The sequence below is a fragment of the Triturus cristatus genome, chromosome 8, assembly GCF_964204655.1.
Source record: "Triturus cristatus chromosome 8, aTriCri1.1, whole genome shotgun sequence".
Lineage (NCBI taxonomy): Eukaryota > Metazoa > Chordata > Amphibia > Caudata > Salamandridae > Triturus > Triturus cristatus.
The window spans coordinates 224,865,870-224,883,225 of NC_140591.1; the positions used below are offsets into that span (position 1 = coordinate 224,865,870).

The following is a 17,356-nucleotide window of genomic DNA, read 5'->3' on the forward strand; positions in this document are numbered from 1 at the left end:
GCCAGTGACACTAATTATTTAGACTATCCTCTCAAAGCACAATATACCAGTTTGTGCGTATTTCACATCTGCTGTCTACAAATTTGCCAGTTATCACTTTAGAGTGGTTATATTCCACAAGGTGACCCTTGTAAATTGGAAAGAGGGATGTTTGACGGGTACCTAGTGTGGGGTGACCTACAGTGATTGGCAGGCGGGGGCTGTCCTGTGGGTGTGGTCTACGCTGTTTTGGGCGTGGCTCACGCTACTCTGCATGCATGCTGCACGTTGCGTGAAAGGGCGCGGTTCACACTGCTTGGGCGTGGTTCAGCAGAGAAGAAGGCGGGAAGAGCTGGAGTCTGGAGAACAGCCACTGCGGGTGCCAAGGAAGAGAACACAGGTGGGTGTGTGCATGGACTCTGAAGTGTAGAACCCTTGCTTTGGTGTGTGGTTATAGATGTTTTTAAGTTTGCCACATTTCTGTACATTTATAGATTGTAATTACAATTTGTGGATAAGCGGCAGTGGCATTAAGTATATAAAAAACTTTTGTGATTTGTGTGGTGTGGGAAAGTGTTTCACAAAGTTTAAGGTGACGGAGTCATTTTAGGTATGTAAATGTAGTGGATATGATACAATTTGGAATTTGCACTGGTGGTAGCTGTGTCGTACGGATGTTTCAGAATCGCTTGCAGTCAGTGGGCAGGTGTTTCTTAAGTCGCGGACTCGGCTGTGGTTATAAGTGACATGGGCATAATTACTTTTCTGCATTTGGGGTTGTTGGTGACAGCCACATTCCCCTTAGCGCCTCCTTCCCCCAAGGTAAGACATCGCACTTAGCCGCTTTGGTCTCCTAATGAGCCGGGTTTACGCGAATCAGCGTAGCAGTAAGAGTTAAGCCATGTTTTGGGTTTGGTAGCCCAGTAATTCTGTTTAGCACTTCGGTGGCTCCTCACTGGATGCTGTAGAGTTAGTTCAGGAAAAGGCATATTTCTACTGAGCTAGAGGGCGCGTTGAATAGAAGCGACAGACGCTTACTGACAGGGCGCCTAACCGCCTGGGCTTTGACAGCTGCTTCCTAGTGCAGGTGATGTGCGGCTGCACGTGCTCGATTCCCGCGCGTGGTAGGCGGGGCTTGCGTGGGCGTGTCCAGAGCAGGGCGTCACTTTAAGCCCCAGCTGCTTACGCGATTGGCGGGGTTTTCGCGGGGGCGGGCGTATTGAAGCTTACACGTGGGTCGCTGGGCGTGGCAGTAGGTGTATAGGCGGCGCGTTGTAGCCGAGTCCGCATCTTCCTAGTCCCGAACAAACATCAGATACTGCTGGTCCTGAGATTGGAGGTAAGAAAACAATCAGCGCTCTTTGAAGCAGAGCATCCATCCATGGCTGCGAATTGCTTATTGTAACCTGTTTGCAAACACGACACTTCATTCTCACATATTAGCTTCTTCACAGCGCACACTAGTATGTTTAACCCCCTGGTGTCTGCAGTTCCTGGTCAAGTTGGCTGCAGTTACCAGTCTAATTATTGAGCGGCAGTAGCTGTGCTGGTTCTTGCCTGATTTTTAGTACCCACACCGTTAGTTGCATTTATTCGTATTTATTTATTTTATGTATGTATACCAAAAATCATATATGCAATGTACCATTGAATGTTTCCCCTTTGATTTCGGCATCAACGACAACGAATGTTAAACACAACATTAGTCTTTTCATGAAGGGTTGGTTAAATAATGCCCTTCTTGGCAGAAGTTTCGTTTAAGCGTAGTAGGATGACATATCCTTTGAACATTCAAGGCTGGCAGAACGACCACGCCCTGATTGAATAGGAGGTCTGTGCCAAGGGACAATTCTACCGATAGAGCGGCCACACAAATTATCCATTTTCAAAGCGAATATAGATCTGAAAAACTTACATTTGCATCTAAATTGAACGGTGTAAGATGCGTTTTTACATATCTAAACACCAGTGACCGTGATCGTTTTTACATCCATGTTCTTTCTACTTTTCAGACAAAATGACGGGGCGAGCTCGGGTTCGAGCCAGGGGACAGAGCCTGTCCCTCGAGGTTGGAGCTGTCGGGATAGCGGGGTCACCGAGAGGGGTTCGTATTACACGCACCTTGGAAATGTCTGTTTTGTTTAAATTTGTAAAATGCCTATATGTGCTGCTTCCCATTTCTCAAAAAGAAAAGGCTATTCTACCAAACCAACCCCAAGAACGTGTGATGAACCTTTAAATTGCTGTGAAACTGATAACACTTATTGGGGTACGAAAGGAAAACTGTCCAACACGCTTTTGCCTTTAAATTATGATTCTCGTGCGGTGGATGTCAGATTAAAGGAAGCCACTTCCGGTTTAGAGGGCACATTCTAAAATGCATTTTTACCTTGTGTCCAGTAGGTTCAAGATTCTGTTTTAATTCTCTTTTTACGCTTAAGCATTAAATATATGAACAGTTTAGTTAATACATTAATAAAATAAAACATGATTGACGTGCAGTTTTCATTCTGTATTAAACTGTATAACGATAAAACAAAATAAATCCATTTGCAAATTATGTTACTTGTAATGAGATTATGTATTACAATATCCATTCTTCAGCTGCCCGGCACTAATCGTGGAAAATAAATGTGTTATTGCGTTATAAACAACAGCTTCACTTATGACATGTTTATAATTGCCACAGATTTCTATCTGTTAAATCCGCTCTAAAGTTAACAATACCGTGGGTATTGATAACTCCAGGGATTAGATTTAACAGTGATTACAGGTGGAACCCTTTGTTTGCTTCTAGAAATTGGGATTTACTGAGGGAATTGATAATTCCTGTTCTGATTTTCCCAGTAATTCCTAATTTATCCTAGACTTTCACTCAGATTCTTTGGTGGCAGAAAGCAGCCAACATTTAGTGGTAAAAAGAAACGGGTCTGCTATATTACGACTCCCATACGATGCCCATACGACCCCCCATACGATGCCCATACGGCCCCCATACGATGCCCATACGACCCCCATACGATGCCATACATCTGCCATATTACGACCCCATTCTATGCCTATGGACATCGTAATACGCCGGACATTCCCTCATATGTCTGACTCTTTATATCAAATATCCAAGTTTGTCTTAGGTGTTGTCAATATTCTTATGTACAGCCTTTCTGATCAGTCTTCATTCATCTAAGTCCCTGCTTTGCATCAACATGTCAAAATCCTGGCTCTTTGTATGACCACGTGTTCCTATGCACTCCCAAGTGGCACATCCCTTGATACCCCCCCCCCCCCCTCCCCACCCCCCCCACAAGATTCATGTCTAGGCCCAGGCCCATAGTTCTAATGCCATAGTAGTTTTTCTCCTCAAGGCTTAATCTCCACCCCAGCGAAAGCCCAGCAGAACTGAATTAATTACAAATTAAGGCTATTAGGAAACACAAAGAATAGTTTGGAAAGGTTCTTGTACATGATGCGTGTCAAAATTCTTCATTCACTATTGAAATAGGTTTTTGCTAATTAAAAAGGAACTTTAAAAAAAAAAAAGAATTGTTTCAGAACAGAAGTAATATAAATGTATCATTTAGTCACAACTAAGTTTCTCGGGACAAAAAAGCTACAGTTATACTTCAAAAATATTATTTTCCAATGTTCTAAATTAAGCATTGAGTTTCAGTGGAGCTAAGACATTTCTTAGGACGAAATAACTGATACTCATTTTTCACTACCAATAATTTTGTGCACTGTAAATCAGTCCTAAATAACTTTTACTTTTATGTGCTTTTTATCTTTAAAAAAAATAAAATGTTTTTTCAAAGGCTGGCAACGCAGTCACGACTGGTAGTGCTTACAATACAGCAAATTCGCACAAATATTGCACTGTGCTATTTTCCTTTTTTTAATAACAACAATTATCCCTAACAAAACAATATGTGTTCTTCAGCAATGACATTCAGTATTTATGTTCCGAACTGCCATGTTTGATAATGAAAACAAATACATTTGAAATGTAGTTACATGTGTGCATTTATTTATTTATTATTTACTTATTTATTCGCAACTTTCTTTTGGCAGTAGACTGCAATCACACAATACTGCACCAGGTATCATGCATGTATGCATTGCTAGGATTATGATTGGCTATTGTTGCAGGTGACATTATGGTCATAATCCACAATACACACGATGACCATATCAGCAGGTTGCAATGAACCATCCAGTATTACAATATCCCAGTCCTGCCTTTTGTTTACCAATTCATGTGTAACGCAGCTTCCTATGATTCAGCTTGGTTCATCAAGTACATATGACGCAAGTTCCAAATATCCCAGGTTGGAATGCTGAGGGCAACATAGAGGACTAAACTTCGGACGATTCCCTATGCATTATTCCGTCCTTAAGTCAGTCTTTCAGTCGAGGGGGCCGCCTTCGCCACCATATCATAGCAACTCTCCACTTTCCCAACAGCATGTCAATTGCCTTCCCTTTCCTGTATGATTTCAAAAGGTTCTTCACATAGTCTAGTAGTGCAGCGAAAGGAGTGAATTCCTGTTCGTTATGGTTCATGGCATTCATCGTCCCACCACTCACGGCCAATAGGAATGAACTGAGGGGCAGTGCAATGCCAAGTAAACGAGACTGCAGCAGGGGGGCACAACGCCAGCTGCGTAAACTATCACTAATATCAAACCCTACCAAACTGGCCATGGCGTAGTACACTCTGTATTTAAAGTGTATTAACCTGTGTCTCCGTCTTGGGGAAACCTCTTTTGTTTGCGGACAACAATGAGCTCATAGGATCACCGCAATCTCGAAGCCCAGGTTTTGCAACCATATATTTTTGCTGTGTATTTGATCGTTGACGATATCATTCATTACCTTTCGTTGCCATGTTGTAAATTGTTGTTATTAATCTTCAAGGGTGTGAGTTTTTCAGAATAGGACCAAGGATCTTAGACTCTTGGGGTTCAACTGGCATCGTTTAGTACAAAGCCCCATTCACGTGTTTCAGCCTGTGGTGTGTCAGCACACCCTATAATGGGTTTGCTTTCCCATCTAGAAGCTCCGGATATGTATAATCTTTCTAAACCCCGGGAAGATAGAGTGACACATTTGGAGAGAGAACCGAGGATGTATACATAGATACACATATATGAACTTGCTGTTGAAATTACTAGAACAGTTCATTAAACACCTGTCTTCACTTATTAGGGAGATGCATCAAAGACTATAGCTCACTGTACACACATATTTTCTGCATCATATCTAGCAGCTTCATGCAATCTGGCTGATCCCTCCGGAGCTATGTCATTTGACATGAAACGTAGGATTATGGTCTTATCCCCAGCTAATTTAGGGTTAAGGGAGGTACAGTCTGCCACTACTTAAGTGAAATATATGGGATCATCGTAGTTTGGTCCATACGTGTTGATAAATGTAGCATGAGATACACCCAGTGCAATAAGAAACTGCCCGGCTGTGTCTGCATTTGTATCCCAGGTGCTGAAATACTACAGATTTCTTGACCATGATTGCTACCCCCTTAAATTATATTAAGTAAGAAGCAAAGTGTCTATGTGTTCCCCTGTTTGTGACCAAATTGTCGGAGCGGCCCATAGTAAAGTTAGCTTTTCTGCAAGAGTGCAAGGCTCAGTGTTGTGCCTATGTATATCCGCCATCTGCCCATCTTCGTGGGATTATTTCGCCCTCTTACATGCCATGTCACCGTGTTGAGGTCAGTGTAGACTGTTATCCCTCTCCATAAACCTTTAGTTATAATTGTAGTCCTAAACCTGAATATAACCAGAACTCTGCACTAATCTTATAGTGGACTGCTCTCTCTCCTTGCACAGCTCCGCCGAGTGGCTGCTTCTCCGCTGGTGCTGCGGACCCTCTGGTCAGGAGTTCGAGGCCCTCCTCCACCAATAGGGTCTAATGGAAGAGCATCACTGCTCTACTGGTGGGCTGCCCATTCTGTGTCTCTCTTTTTTTCAGCTTTTTCCCTTTTTCTCTGCTTTTGCCTTTTTCTGTTCCTTTTTTACTTTCTTCGCTCTCTTGCTTCGCTGTCCTTGCCTATGCCGCTGCGATCTCCTGAGACCCTGCCCCCTCCAGTGATTCTTCCCGCGTATCCGACCTCCCAGCTGTCCAGCCACCGCACGCTAATTAATGGCGGCTACTCCGTGGGCGTGCCGAAGGCTGGCCAGAGGCGAGCCCCTCTGCGCCCGTCCGCACCTGGACCGCGCCCAGTGCCATGGACCCTGTCTGTTTCTCAGACCTTCTGCTGATACCACCCCAGCACCCTCCTCTCCCCCAACACTGGACACCACACCGCCTGCTACCATGCATCACCAAAGGACACCCAAAGACCCTTGTCCTGCCAGAACTGCAGCCACCCCTTTGCCCACGCCAACACGCTAGCTCCTCTCGCCACCCAGCTGACCAACAGCGCACCTGACCAGCTCAACTGCATCCTCTTCAACATGTGCTCCCTCCACAAACACCCCTCAGAAATATGGGACCTCCTTGACGCCGCCTCTTCCGGCATCGCCTTCTTCATGGAAACCTGGACCAACTGCTGCTCTGGTCCAAACATCACCACCGCCATCCCCGACAGCTAAAAAAATCACCTGCAAGGACCGTGCCAACCAACGAGGAGGAGGCTGCGCAATCGTCCACAGGAACACCCTCCACCTGATCATTCACTTGAACGACCCAGTGACAACCATGAAACACCTCCATTTCCAGATCCAGATCAACCCCAACACCACCGTCCGCGGCACCCTTATCTAGAGGCCACCTGGCCCCCGCCCCCCATCACCGATGCTATCGTAGATCTCATTGCACCCCAGACTCTCGCATCCACCGGTTGCATCCTACTCGGAGACCTCACTTCCACCTGGACAACCCCAGTGACCAGAACATCACATCCCTTCTGCAGAACTTGGCCAACATCAGACTCGAGCAGCTAGTAACCGCTTTGACCCACACACGCTCGTCCCCATCTTCTCTGCCAGCTGAAACATCACTTACAGCCACACCACCGAACTCCTCTGGACCGACGACCACTGTGTGCACTTCAACTTCTCCATGCCCACCATTCACCACCACCCTCACTGCCCCTCCCATTATAGCTGGAACAAGGCCAGCAAAGAACATCCCATTGCCTCTTTCAGCAGTACCACACCACCGACATCAACAGACACCAACACCTCAGCACGCAACCTTCATCAATGGATCTACAACTGCACAAACACTCTGGCACCCCTCTAGAAGGCACCAGGCAAGCAACACTCCAAGAAAGCCAGCTGTTTCACTCCTGCCCTCCACAAATCCAGATGCACCTGCAGACGACTCGAGAAGAGAGGGAGGAACAGCAGAAATCCGCGCAACCTTCAAAACCGCTGTCAATGCACTTTCAAAACCGCCATCAATGCACACCCCCTTCTCCTCAAAATAACAAAGAAAGTGGCCCTCCAAGACAGAATCAACATCAACGCACACAACAGCAAAGAACTCTATGCCATTGTCAAGGAGATCACCAGGCCCAACAGTGAGACCACAGGCATCCCACCCTCCCAAGACCTGTGCAACAAACTTGGCACCTTCCTCCACCACAAGATCAGGCAAATCTATGACAGGTTCGACAACCAAGACCCTGCCACAATGCCCGTCACCGCCTCACGCAACCTCGCCACACCACAACAGACCCTGCTCAACTGGACTCGAATAACTACAGACGACACACTCAAGACCATGAAGAGCATCCACTCCGGAGCCCCATCGGCCCCATGCAAGTATCACATCTCACATCGAGCAGCCTCTTCCATCGCCCCAGAGCTTCGCCACACCTTCAACTGCTCCATCAAACTGCCGCCTTCCACGATGACTGGAAACACACCGATATCAACCTCCTGCTGAAGAAGCCATCCCCTGACCCAACAGACCTCAAGAACTTCAGACCCATCTCCTTCCTCCCCTTCCCAGCCAAGGCCATCGAGAAGACCATCAACCCCCAACTCTCCGAAATTAAGAGAACCACACACTGGACATCTCTCAATCCGGCTTCTGAAGTAACCACAGCACAGAGACTGGACTCCCTCATTGACCAGAGCAAAATGCAGTCCTCATCCTACTGGACCTTTTAGCTGCCTTCTGTACCATTTCCATCCTAAGTATTCAACAAATCAATGTGTGGGGGGACTAGGAGTAATTAGAGAGAGGTCCTGAACCAATGCTCCTAAAAGTCATACATTATTCCAACGAATGGTTACAGTTCCTACAGAATGGAGGGGGAATTTACAGCCAGCAGATAAGCTGTAAAAAGTGGGGAATGTCTCCAGGGATAAGGTGAGTGTGCAGAGTAAGGAGAGAGTACTCCTTATTGTGGTATGTAGTGCCCTCACACACTCTTGTGGATGTATAGCATCATCATTGGGCAAGGTTGCTCCTCGTGGGGGTGGCGCTGCAGTCCCTCACGGGCCCTTGGTTAGGGGCTCTCTGGCGGAGTTCTTTTAAGGAGTTGCCGCATTTGTGAGTGAGGGTGTGTGGGTAGGGGTGTGCTGGTGAGTGCAGGTTTAAAATGAGACAGGGACCTAAAAATATTTTAATCAAAAGGTCCCTGGTTCAGACTAAAAAGTTCACGGGGATGGAGATGCACGGTAGTGCTGCTTGGAGAGGGGAAACAAGACCAAATAGAGTCCCACTTCTCTCAACCCGTGTTGTGTATTACAGAAGTGAATTAGAGAAAGGTCTACATGTTTCGCGCTGTCAGATGGTCCCTATTGGATCCGGGAGCGCTTCGTCAGGACCAAGAAATAAATGATGGAAAATAGGATTCGGGAAAAGACGGCCCGTAATCCTATGTGTTACCTAGATCAGGTTTGCTTGCCAGTTAATGTCAAGAATCTGTTCTTATACGTAAATCCTGTTCACAGCCCTCTCCTTATAGATGATGAGCTCCGTCAGCAAATGCCGCGGAGTAAGGTTCAGAAGTCGCCTTACGTCGCGGGGAGACCTATCCGTGCCGCTGCAGGATTTACGTATAAGAACGGATTCTGGACATTAACTGGCAAATAAATTTCTTCGTTCTGTTTTGGGTCTCTCCCAATCTACTTCATCCTTTGCAGCCCATATGGAGCTCGGGATGGGGTACATTACGGATGTTTTAAATCTGGCACCACTCCTACTCTGGATTAGAACCTGGCTGAACCCGAACCTTACACTGAACCACAAGATCATTAGAGACTGTATGGAGAGGGATGGAGTGGCGGACGTTCTGTGGTTGACTTTCATTAAAACATCTGCAGTACTTTTGGGTAGCCCTGAATTATACCTGAACCCGGAAAATCTTACTAAAGAAGACATTATATGGGTAAAAACACAATTTATTAATTTACGTGAATCAGAACGAGAAGCAAAGGAAATTACAAAGCCTACAGTCAGGTCACATTTTTTGCTGATCTCGTCTCTGTCAATTCAACCTTACTTGACTATTGTCACTAGACCCTATCACCGGTGGCTCCTAACAAGATTTAGATTCAATCAAGTTCATTTTTTGTTGGGAATTTATGAAAAGTGGTGTCACCCAAATGAAAACGCGCCCTGTGACTGTGATCATTTTTCTGATCAGGATCAGACGCATTTTTCGTTTTTCTGTTCTTTCTTCTCTGAAAGCAGGAAAAAGTTTATTAGACCACTGCTAAGGGAAAAGGGGTTTGTACAGTTCAAACCCGCATTGTGTTATCTTCAATTAATGGAGACCCCTTTAGTAATGTTTGGCGTAGCCAACTTTTTGATCGCCTGTATTCGGGCTAGAAGAAAAAGACTTAAGCTGAATGTAGGTTCTTGTCTTGTAAATGCTTACCCGAGTATTGTATGAGATAATTTAACTCAACCTGCCTAAAATACATGAAATACTGGGATTATGAACCACGTCATATCTGTTATCAATTTGAGTGTGTGGTTTTATTGTTATTGAATTTTAATATATTCAAAATTTTAATTTATATAATATGCTCTGGAAACTTTTTAACTTTTTAACTGTATGTAACTGTATAGCATACTTTTATGATTTTTATTTAATCGAATAAAGTGGTTTTTTTTTTTACTACTGGCGCAGTATCCCTGTTTCCTCTGACACCTCCATGTAGGATCCTCCAGGTGCATACACCAGCCAACAACCAATCACGTAGCAACACCTGCCATCGGCAGCACAATGGGCACCATAGCTGGGGGTGAGAAAGTCCAAGTGGTTATGCGGATGGTTGGGAAAGCTTCTTTGAAGAAACCTTTTTCAGCTTCTTTAGATTTCTCTACACCAAAATCTCATCATATATGTTGAAACCTGCCCAACCTTGCTGAATAGTGAAAGACAGCCTTTACAATATTTAAAGATTTGTGGAATAGTTCAGACAAGCATTCAAAGTTGTTTCAACACTTCTGTGTTTGTCATAATGATGGATTTAGCAGAGACGTAGGTGGACCTGGAAAGGCACTCATGCAACTTGTTTACCCTAGATCTGTAGTATGCCTCCACTTTATTAAGACATTTTTTCTTTTCTCTGCTTAGGGTGAATGAGTATTTTTAAGTGTATGTTCTCCTAAGGGTAGTACGTTCCTCCTGGTCTAAGACATAAATGCATATTCTGCATGTAGCTCTAGGACAATATTTTGAGGTTTTAACATAATTATGTTCCACTGTTAGTGTCTTGAATGTGATTTGCAAGACGTTTCAAGCTAGTACTCTGCAGTTGGGAGTTGCGCTGGGTTAATGAGTTGCTGCAGGCAAGAAAGGTATAATGCACTAATGCACCAGGTCACACCTGTCAATTGGGCACGCATTAAGGCATTTTTTAAAGTTTATTTTGATTAATGTTTCGTTACGTGTAATGAATGCAGAAATAATTATACCACACACGCAGCTGTGCATTGGCAGGATTCCCCATGGCAAAGGCCCACAAAGGTAGCACACTTAATACGTTAGAATGGAAGCTTGATTTAGCCCCCTCTGAGAATGATAGAACCTATTCAGTGTTGTGTCCTAGGTCCTGATATACTGAAGGGTATGCATGCACAGGATGTATGTTCCATGCTTTTTTGTTTTTTTGTTTTGCCTTCTTTGATAATTGTGTTTCTGTTTTTAGAACAATTATGAACATGATGCCCATGTTAAAAACCCACCTCCTGGAAATGGATACCTCAACAACAGTGGACATGACAATGGAAATGCCAATGGAAATGGACGTGGCAATGAATATGCCAACGGCAATGGACGTGGCAATGGCTATTCCAATGGTAATGGACGTGCAAGGCCACAAAAGACATCATTGCGAAGTAAGTCGACCGACAGTTGCATTTTGATAACACAGTAACAAACAAAAAAAGCATTTGAAATGTACCAAACAGTGGAAAAGAAGTTGCTATGGAAACTCTCAGTATCTGTGAATGCGTTTGCTGCAAGAATATTGCTTCATTTCAAAATAATTAAGACTGTATTAATAATGGCATCTAACAGGAAACTTCTAAAATGACTTCAAAATGCTCAGGATTTAAATGCCAATAGTAACATAGCATGTGTTTTTTTAAAGCGTGGGTTCACCCGGAGGCATCGTGGTGCTGAATAACAGATGTTTATTGTTACCCAACTCAATGGTTCTCATTTTATCGACCTCAGATGGATGAAAGGCTGAGTGGGCCCGCCAGGATTTGAACCTGTGACCATGAGGTTGAACACAGGCCCCTGCAGTGGACGCATTAGTCCACTAAGCCACCAGATCTGACCCAATGGTGCAGGCCCGATTCACAGAGAGCCTCCGCAGTTGTGGCAGAGACTTCGCACTCTTGGTGGAGGCACCACAATGAGAAACTGCACTCTTTGTGAGTCAGGCCGTTAAGTCTTCGTGTTATCGACTACTTAGTTGGGCCTTTTGGTTATTGGGTGTGGACACATTGGTGCATTTTGACGATAGCAATCAATCTGGGTCACTTCTGTGATTTGTCCTCTCACATGGAGACTACAACACTCCCATGGTCTTGAGTAAGTTCAATCTCAACAAAACTACCTTAGGGCCAAGCCACAAAGGTCATGACCACAGGTTTACAGAAGCAAATATCTCCATTTATGTCCAGCAAGGAGGATTTTTGATAGGTATAAATGGTTTTAGTACTGCAGATTTGTCTGTAATGCAAGATTTGGAATGCCCCCCATCTGGCAGGTTTGTGAGCATCCTTAAAATCCGATGCAATCTTGGAAATTACCTGAGGTATATTTTATTTCTAGAATTAACTGATCACCACCAGATTTGGTGGCGATATAGGCATGTGATTTCTCCACGGGGAACAATGTTCTCCATGTATAGGGAATAAAGGGAAAAGTGTGCATTATGCACAACCTAGTTAATCTTTCCGTATCTGATACAGCAAGCCTTCCTTTTCGGGAGGAGCACACATTCACTCTTTGCTCACGCTGGAGAGAAAGTAATGGAACTTACTAGCATGCTGCACACCAGTCACAGAAGCGCTCTTGTCAGGGCAGCATCTTTCTGAGACTGACGACCGCGCAGGGATGTCAGAAGGGAAAAGACCTCTGCATGCACGCATTGCATGCACTTGGAAGGAAACCGATGTGTGACTGCCTGGTTAGCATAATGGTGGTGATCACTGGAGGGCACGTGCCGCTCCAGGGTTGAGGAGTAAGTCTGTAAACAGTGCAGTACTCTCTTGGTGAGTTGGCAAATGGAGTTATTAGTGGCTGTCACAGAAGAGGGTGAAGCTCAGAGGCAATGGAATTAGTGGCTGTCACAGAAGAGGGTGAAGCTCAGAGGCAATGGAAGAGGACACCGTCGAGGCCAGGAGCGGTTCCAGCAACCCTGCTCTGGCTGATGCAATGCATGTCGCATTCATTCTAAGTGGATACTTAGATGGACACCTGCAGAAGGATGCCGGCCTGCGAAGTCCAGGCCCCAAGGTGGATGAGGGGACCCAGGAAGAGCCGATGCGCCCTTTATCTCCGCTCGGGCAGTGCCATGGTAGCCTTCACAGGGACGCTGACGCCAGTTGTCTATCTCTATGGTGGGGCAGTCGACTCAGCCCATGTGCCAACGACAGAATAGATTTCTTCGCCGGGACTCGCCTCCCAGGCAGTGGGAATTTTGGTTGTGTCTTTAATGGCTAAGTTATTCCCCACTTGTATTACAGTTTTGAAGTCAGTGTCTAGGATGAACAGCTCACTCCCTTTCAGGATTCTAAGTTGAATGTTCAGGTGTGTACTTGAATGTAGCTTTTTGATTTAGAAAGATGCCAAGGGATGAAGGTTAGGTGGGTAGTGAGGAAGGGCTCAATTTTTTTTCTCCAGACTGGCAGCTGTTTCTTTATTAGATTTACCCAAAAAGAGAAGGTCGTTGAAATGCTGTTGAATTGCTTCTTTAAGCTGCTCCCAACTGATGTAACAGTGAAAATAAATTCAATTATAATACCATAAACAATTTAAAGTACATAAATGTGACTTTTCTGACTTTTGTATACTCTGTAACAATATACGACATACGAGAAGTTCAGGGTTGCCTAATACATTATTTCTATACCACTTTTTAGGTGGTAAAGGCTACAGTCTATTCTGCTATTTTAGATAATCTATCTCTTTAGTTGTGCAGACCTTTAGGATCTGAAATCTGTGAAAACACGGCCTTTACTACAGACTGATGGGCGGAATTAGTTGTAAAGTACTTGGAAAATGTGGAATGCCATTTACATTTTTCTCTTAACTGAGAAGTGGTCAGATAATTATTTTCTGCAGTGCATCTTCACAGATATTAGCTAGAGATCTTTTGTCCAGTGAGTTTGCAAGATTGACTTGTAGCCCTGGAGTAAATATGCAATTGGAGAAGCAGTTAAGGGATGGTAGTGTGTGAAGAACCATATAAAAGAGCAGGTTTCACAAAGAGGCCAATTTTGAACAGGGGATTTCTTATTCCAAACAAAGGCAGTCAAACTGACTCTCGCTTCATGGTTAAACCCCTTGCCAAGCTGAAAAAATATATATATTTTGCAGTCGGCCAATCAGATCTCCACAGGTTTGAGGTTCCAGATAACAGAATGCATGTAAACCAATTAGACTTGATTTCAGGTTCAAAATGATGTCCAAAGACTAGTTCTTGAATTTTCTGAATCAGAATTTTTTGATTTAATGGTAACTTTGCATACAACCTTGTAATTAAAAAATAACCTCCACGATACACGACAAAAGGCAATTATAGTTCAAATGTTTAAAACCTTCGCACAGGCTAATTCAGAAATCTAAATATATTTAGAGTGACATTTTATTGAGGGGTAACATTGTTTTGATAGAAGTGTAAACCAGCAAATCCACTCCTTCCGCTGCTTTGTTGAGCAATGGCGAATGCACCCTTTGTAGAGTCATAGTTCAGAGTTCATAAACCGGACACTAAGCCGTCCTACAGTGTTCTTTGGAATCAAAATGTTCTCCTCTGAGCAACGAAAACTAGAGGTTTTTACACACAATTTCATGAGAAAAATCTCAGAATTGACTTTATCACTGTTCTGACTGGCCACAGTGTGGTTAGCTACAAAATACATGAAAAAGTGAGAAATATAGTACACAAACTGCACATGTGAGAGGGCCCAAGTTGGGGACATTCACATAATATTTTTGAGTTGTTAAATTTGAGTCATGTATTCAATAGTTCTGAAGTGGTCCTACTTTGCCAGTATCTGATGTGATCCTTCAAGATATTAAGTCTGCTCTGTGAATTCAATATTTATTTGACAAGTTGAAACATGATCAGAATTCCATTATCTGAGGGCCTAGCTCCAAACCTTGACTGATGAAGGGATACGTTTTGTGATCAGCAGTTAATTTGTGTTAAACAATGCATCCTGTTTGACCACACTTGAGGGTACCTTTTTCTTGCAGCTAGAGGAGAAAAATGTATGCACTCCTTGTTTGCCTTTCTGTAGGCGATGCCAATTGCTTTTTTGCTTCTATCTGTCTGAATGTATGACTTTTAGCATGTTCACAATATATTCCTTCATAGATATGTCTGGCCAAGAACCATGTAATGAAAGAACATTTCACAATATCCAGGAGGTATTTTGAGCTTATGCTCCATACCTCTTTGGTTTTACCCGACAGTTATGCTAAGAATGTAAGCAGTGAACTATGTACACATGATGTAAAGTAACATGGATATAGATTGTTAATTTGTGAACATAAACAAGAGAATTTGTGTGCAGAACTTAGGGGCCTATTAGGATGGTGGACGGATCGCCCCCGCCGGGCCGGTGGTAGCCACCACCGGCCCTGCGGGGATGATCCGCCCGCCATCCACACCTGAATGACCCCCCACCATATTAGGATGGCTGGGGGGTCCGCAGCGGATGGGATGACCGTCCGAAGCTTTTCCGCCCGTCGACGAGTCGACCGGGCGGAAAAGGGGCATTATATGGTGCCGGTTGTCTGCAAGACACCGCCACGCATATTATCATGCTGGCGGAGATCAGCCTTTCGATGGCAGCGTTGCTGCCATGGAAAGGCATGTGGTCTCTGCTATTGGGGGCCCATAGCGGGCCCCCAGGGGGTTGGGAGGTGCACATGGGGGATAACTATGGTACCCCCCTGCATTGGCATGGACAAGGGGGCAGGCACCGCGCGGTGCCTGTCACCTTGTGCATGCCAATGCACAACGTGCTTTCCCAGCATTGTGGTGGGCGGTGCTGTGAGCACCGCCCGCCACCATGCTGGGAATAGGGGATGCCGCCGCCACGGTGGCGGTGGCATCCTAATTGCAGGTGCGGGACCGCCGCACCTCTGGCGGACGGTCCCGCATTCCGTTACGGTGGCGGGCGGACCCCTTAGTGTTTTGACTTCTTAATGATACTGGTTCACTTTATACTGCCTTTATTTTTAAATTAAACTGCATACCTATTGGTCTCTCTAACTGGTCACATGTTTTGCTAAGGTTCCATGTCTGCCGGTGATGGAAGGCGGTCCTTTCTAGAGCGGGGTGGAAAGATCAGTCGCAATGTTCATGATCTTGGGATAAATACCAGAGAGACTATGTCGCATGTAAAGGACTCCAAAACAGGTATGTCATTTAATTTACTATTCCAGAGCCGAAGCCACCCAGTTACTTGAACAGGCCATGTCCTGCCTTCTGAACTGTGTTTTAGGGCTGTATGTGGTATTCAGTTTGGACTGCTTAGCGTAAGATAACACTCAGTTATCAATGTGCTGCTTTGACAGAGCAGGCAATAATTGTATTGCTATACCTGGAAACCTGATGATCAAATCGACCAATTTATCCTTCGCTGTTCGACATGAGTGGTGCGAATTTAAATGAAATAAGTGTGAATTTCTTTCAGCTTTATCGTAGTAATATTGATCCTAAACTGACAAAAATATTCTGTGGTTGAGGGTATATTGTATTGTGTTAGTAGATGACATTGAGCTGCTTTTTTCCGAAACTCAGATTTTAGTGTTCTAATGTATGCATTGTTTACATATAAAAGCAATTCAATTCATACTAAGCTTGTCTGTTAACCCGCATCTTCATCAACGCACCCCACTTCCTCATTAAACAAAAGTAAGTCCACTCCCAAGTGTGTTGTCTTCAATATAAATAATTCAACAAAGACAAGGAGACCACTCATTTCCAGAATATGTGATCCATTATATAGCAAGAAAGGATTAACACCAACATCATGGGCCTTCTTTGCATTCAGCACTGTTGCAGCCATGGGGCTATCTAATGTTTTTGCTTATTAAAACAAAATAATATGGCACATAAATCTGATGTTATCTCTGAAATATCTTCCCAGACTTCCTGTCCTTGATGGGTGACAACCAATGTTTACAACAGTTTGTTGACTAGGATTTTACCATAGACCGTGGTGTTGAGGTACTACTACAGTATGGGTTTAAAGTTGTGGATGTTTACCTAAAGTTACTTCCATGGCCAAATCCCCTATTGCTTCTGTGCTTGCAAATTGGTGTAAGCAAATCTAACCAACAGAATGTATATTGTCTGTATATATCTTGCAGAAAATGGATGTATGACGTTACAACGCATGCTTTTACAACGCATGCTGTTACAACGAATTTTTTACAACGCAAATGCTGCGACAACGCAAGTCTTTACAACGCAAGTCTTTACATCGACTTGCAGTAGATGGCCTGCTAACATTAAAAAAGGGTAATTTACTATTCTAACTCCAGTCCACGTTGCAGTAGGGAAGGTGTTTGGATAGTAAACTACACTATTTTCAATGTTAGCACGCCATCTAGTGCAAGTCGATGTAAAGACTTGCGTTGTAATGGCATGCGTTGTCACAGCATTTGCGTTGTAATAGTTTCGTAATGGTAGTGCGT

At 44.2% G+C, this 17,356-nt stretch overlaps 1 protein-coding gene across 2 annotated transcripts in view; it reads left to right on the forward strand.

Annotated features, from left to right (window-relative positions):
* The first annotated feature begins 320 nt into the window (after window positions 1-320).
* PIWIL4 (piwi like RNA-mediated gene silencing 4) overlaps window positions 321-17,356 on the forward strand; it is a 370,970-nt gene continuing 353,934 nt past the window's right edge. The window contains exons 1-4 of one of the 2 annotated variants that reach the window (XM_085621407.1): window positions 321-379; window positions 1,992-2,083; window positions 11,115-11,304; window positions 15,948-16,073. In XM_085621407.1, the coding sequence (XP_085477533.1) occupies window positions 1,997-2,083; window positions 11,115-11,304; window positions 15,948-16,073 (403 nt within the window). In that variant the 5' untranslated portion in view covers window positions 321-379; window positions 1,992-1,996. Of the gene's footprint in view, window positions 380-1,257; window positions 1,319-1,991; window positions 2,084-11,114; window positions 11,305-15,947; window positions 16,074-17,356 lie in introns of those variants that run through there. The other variant, XM_085621408.1, reaches the window with a different exon arrangement.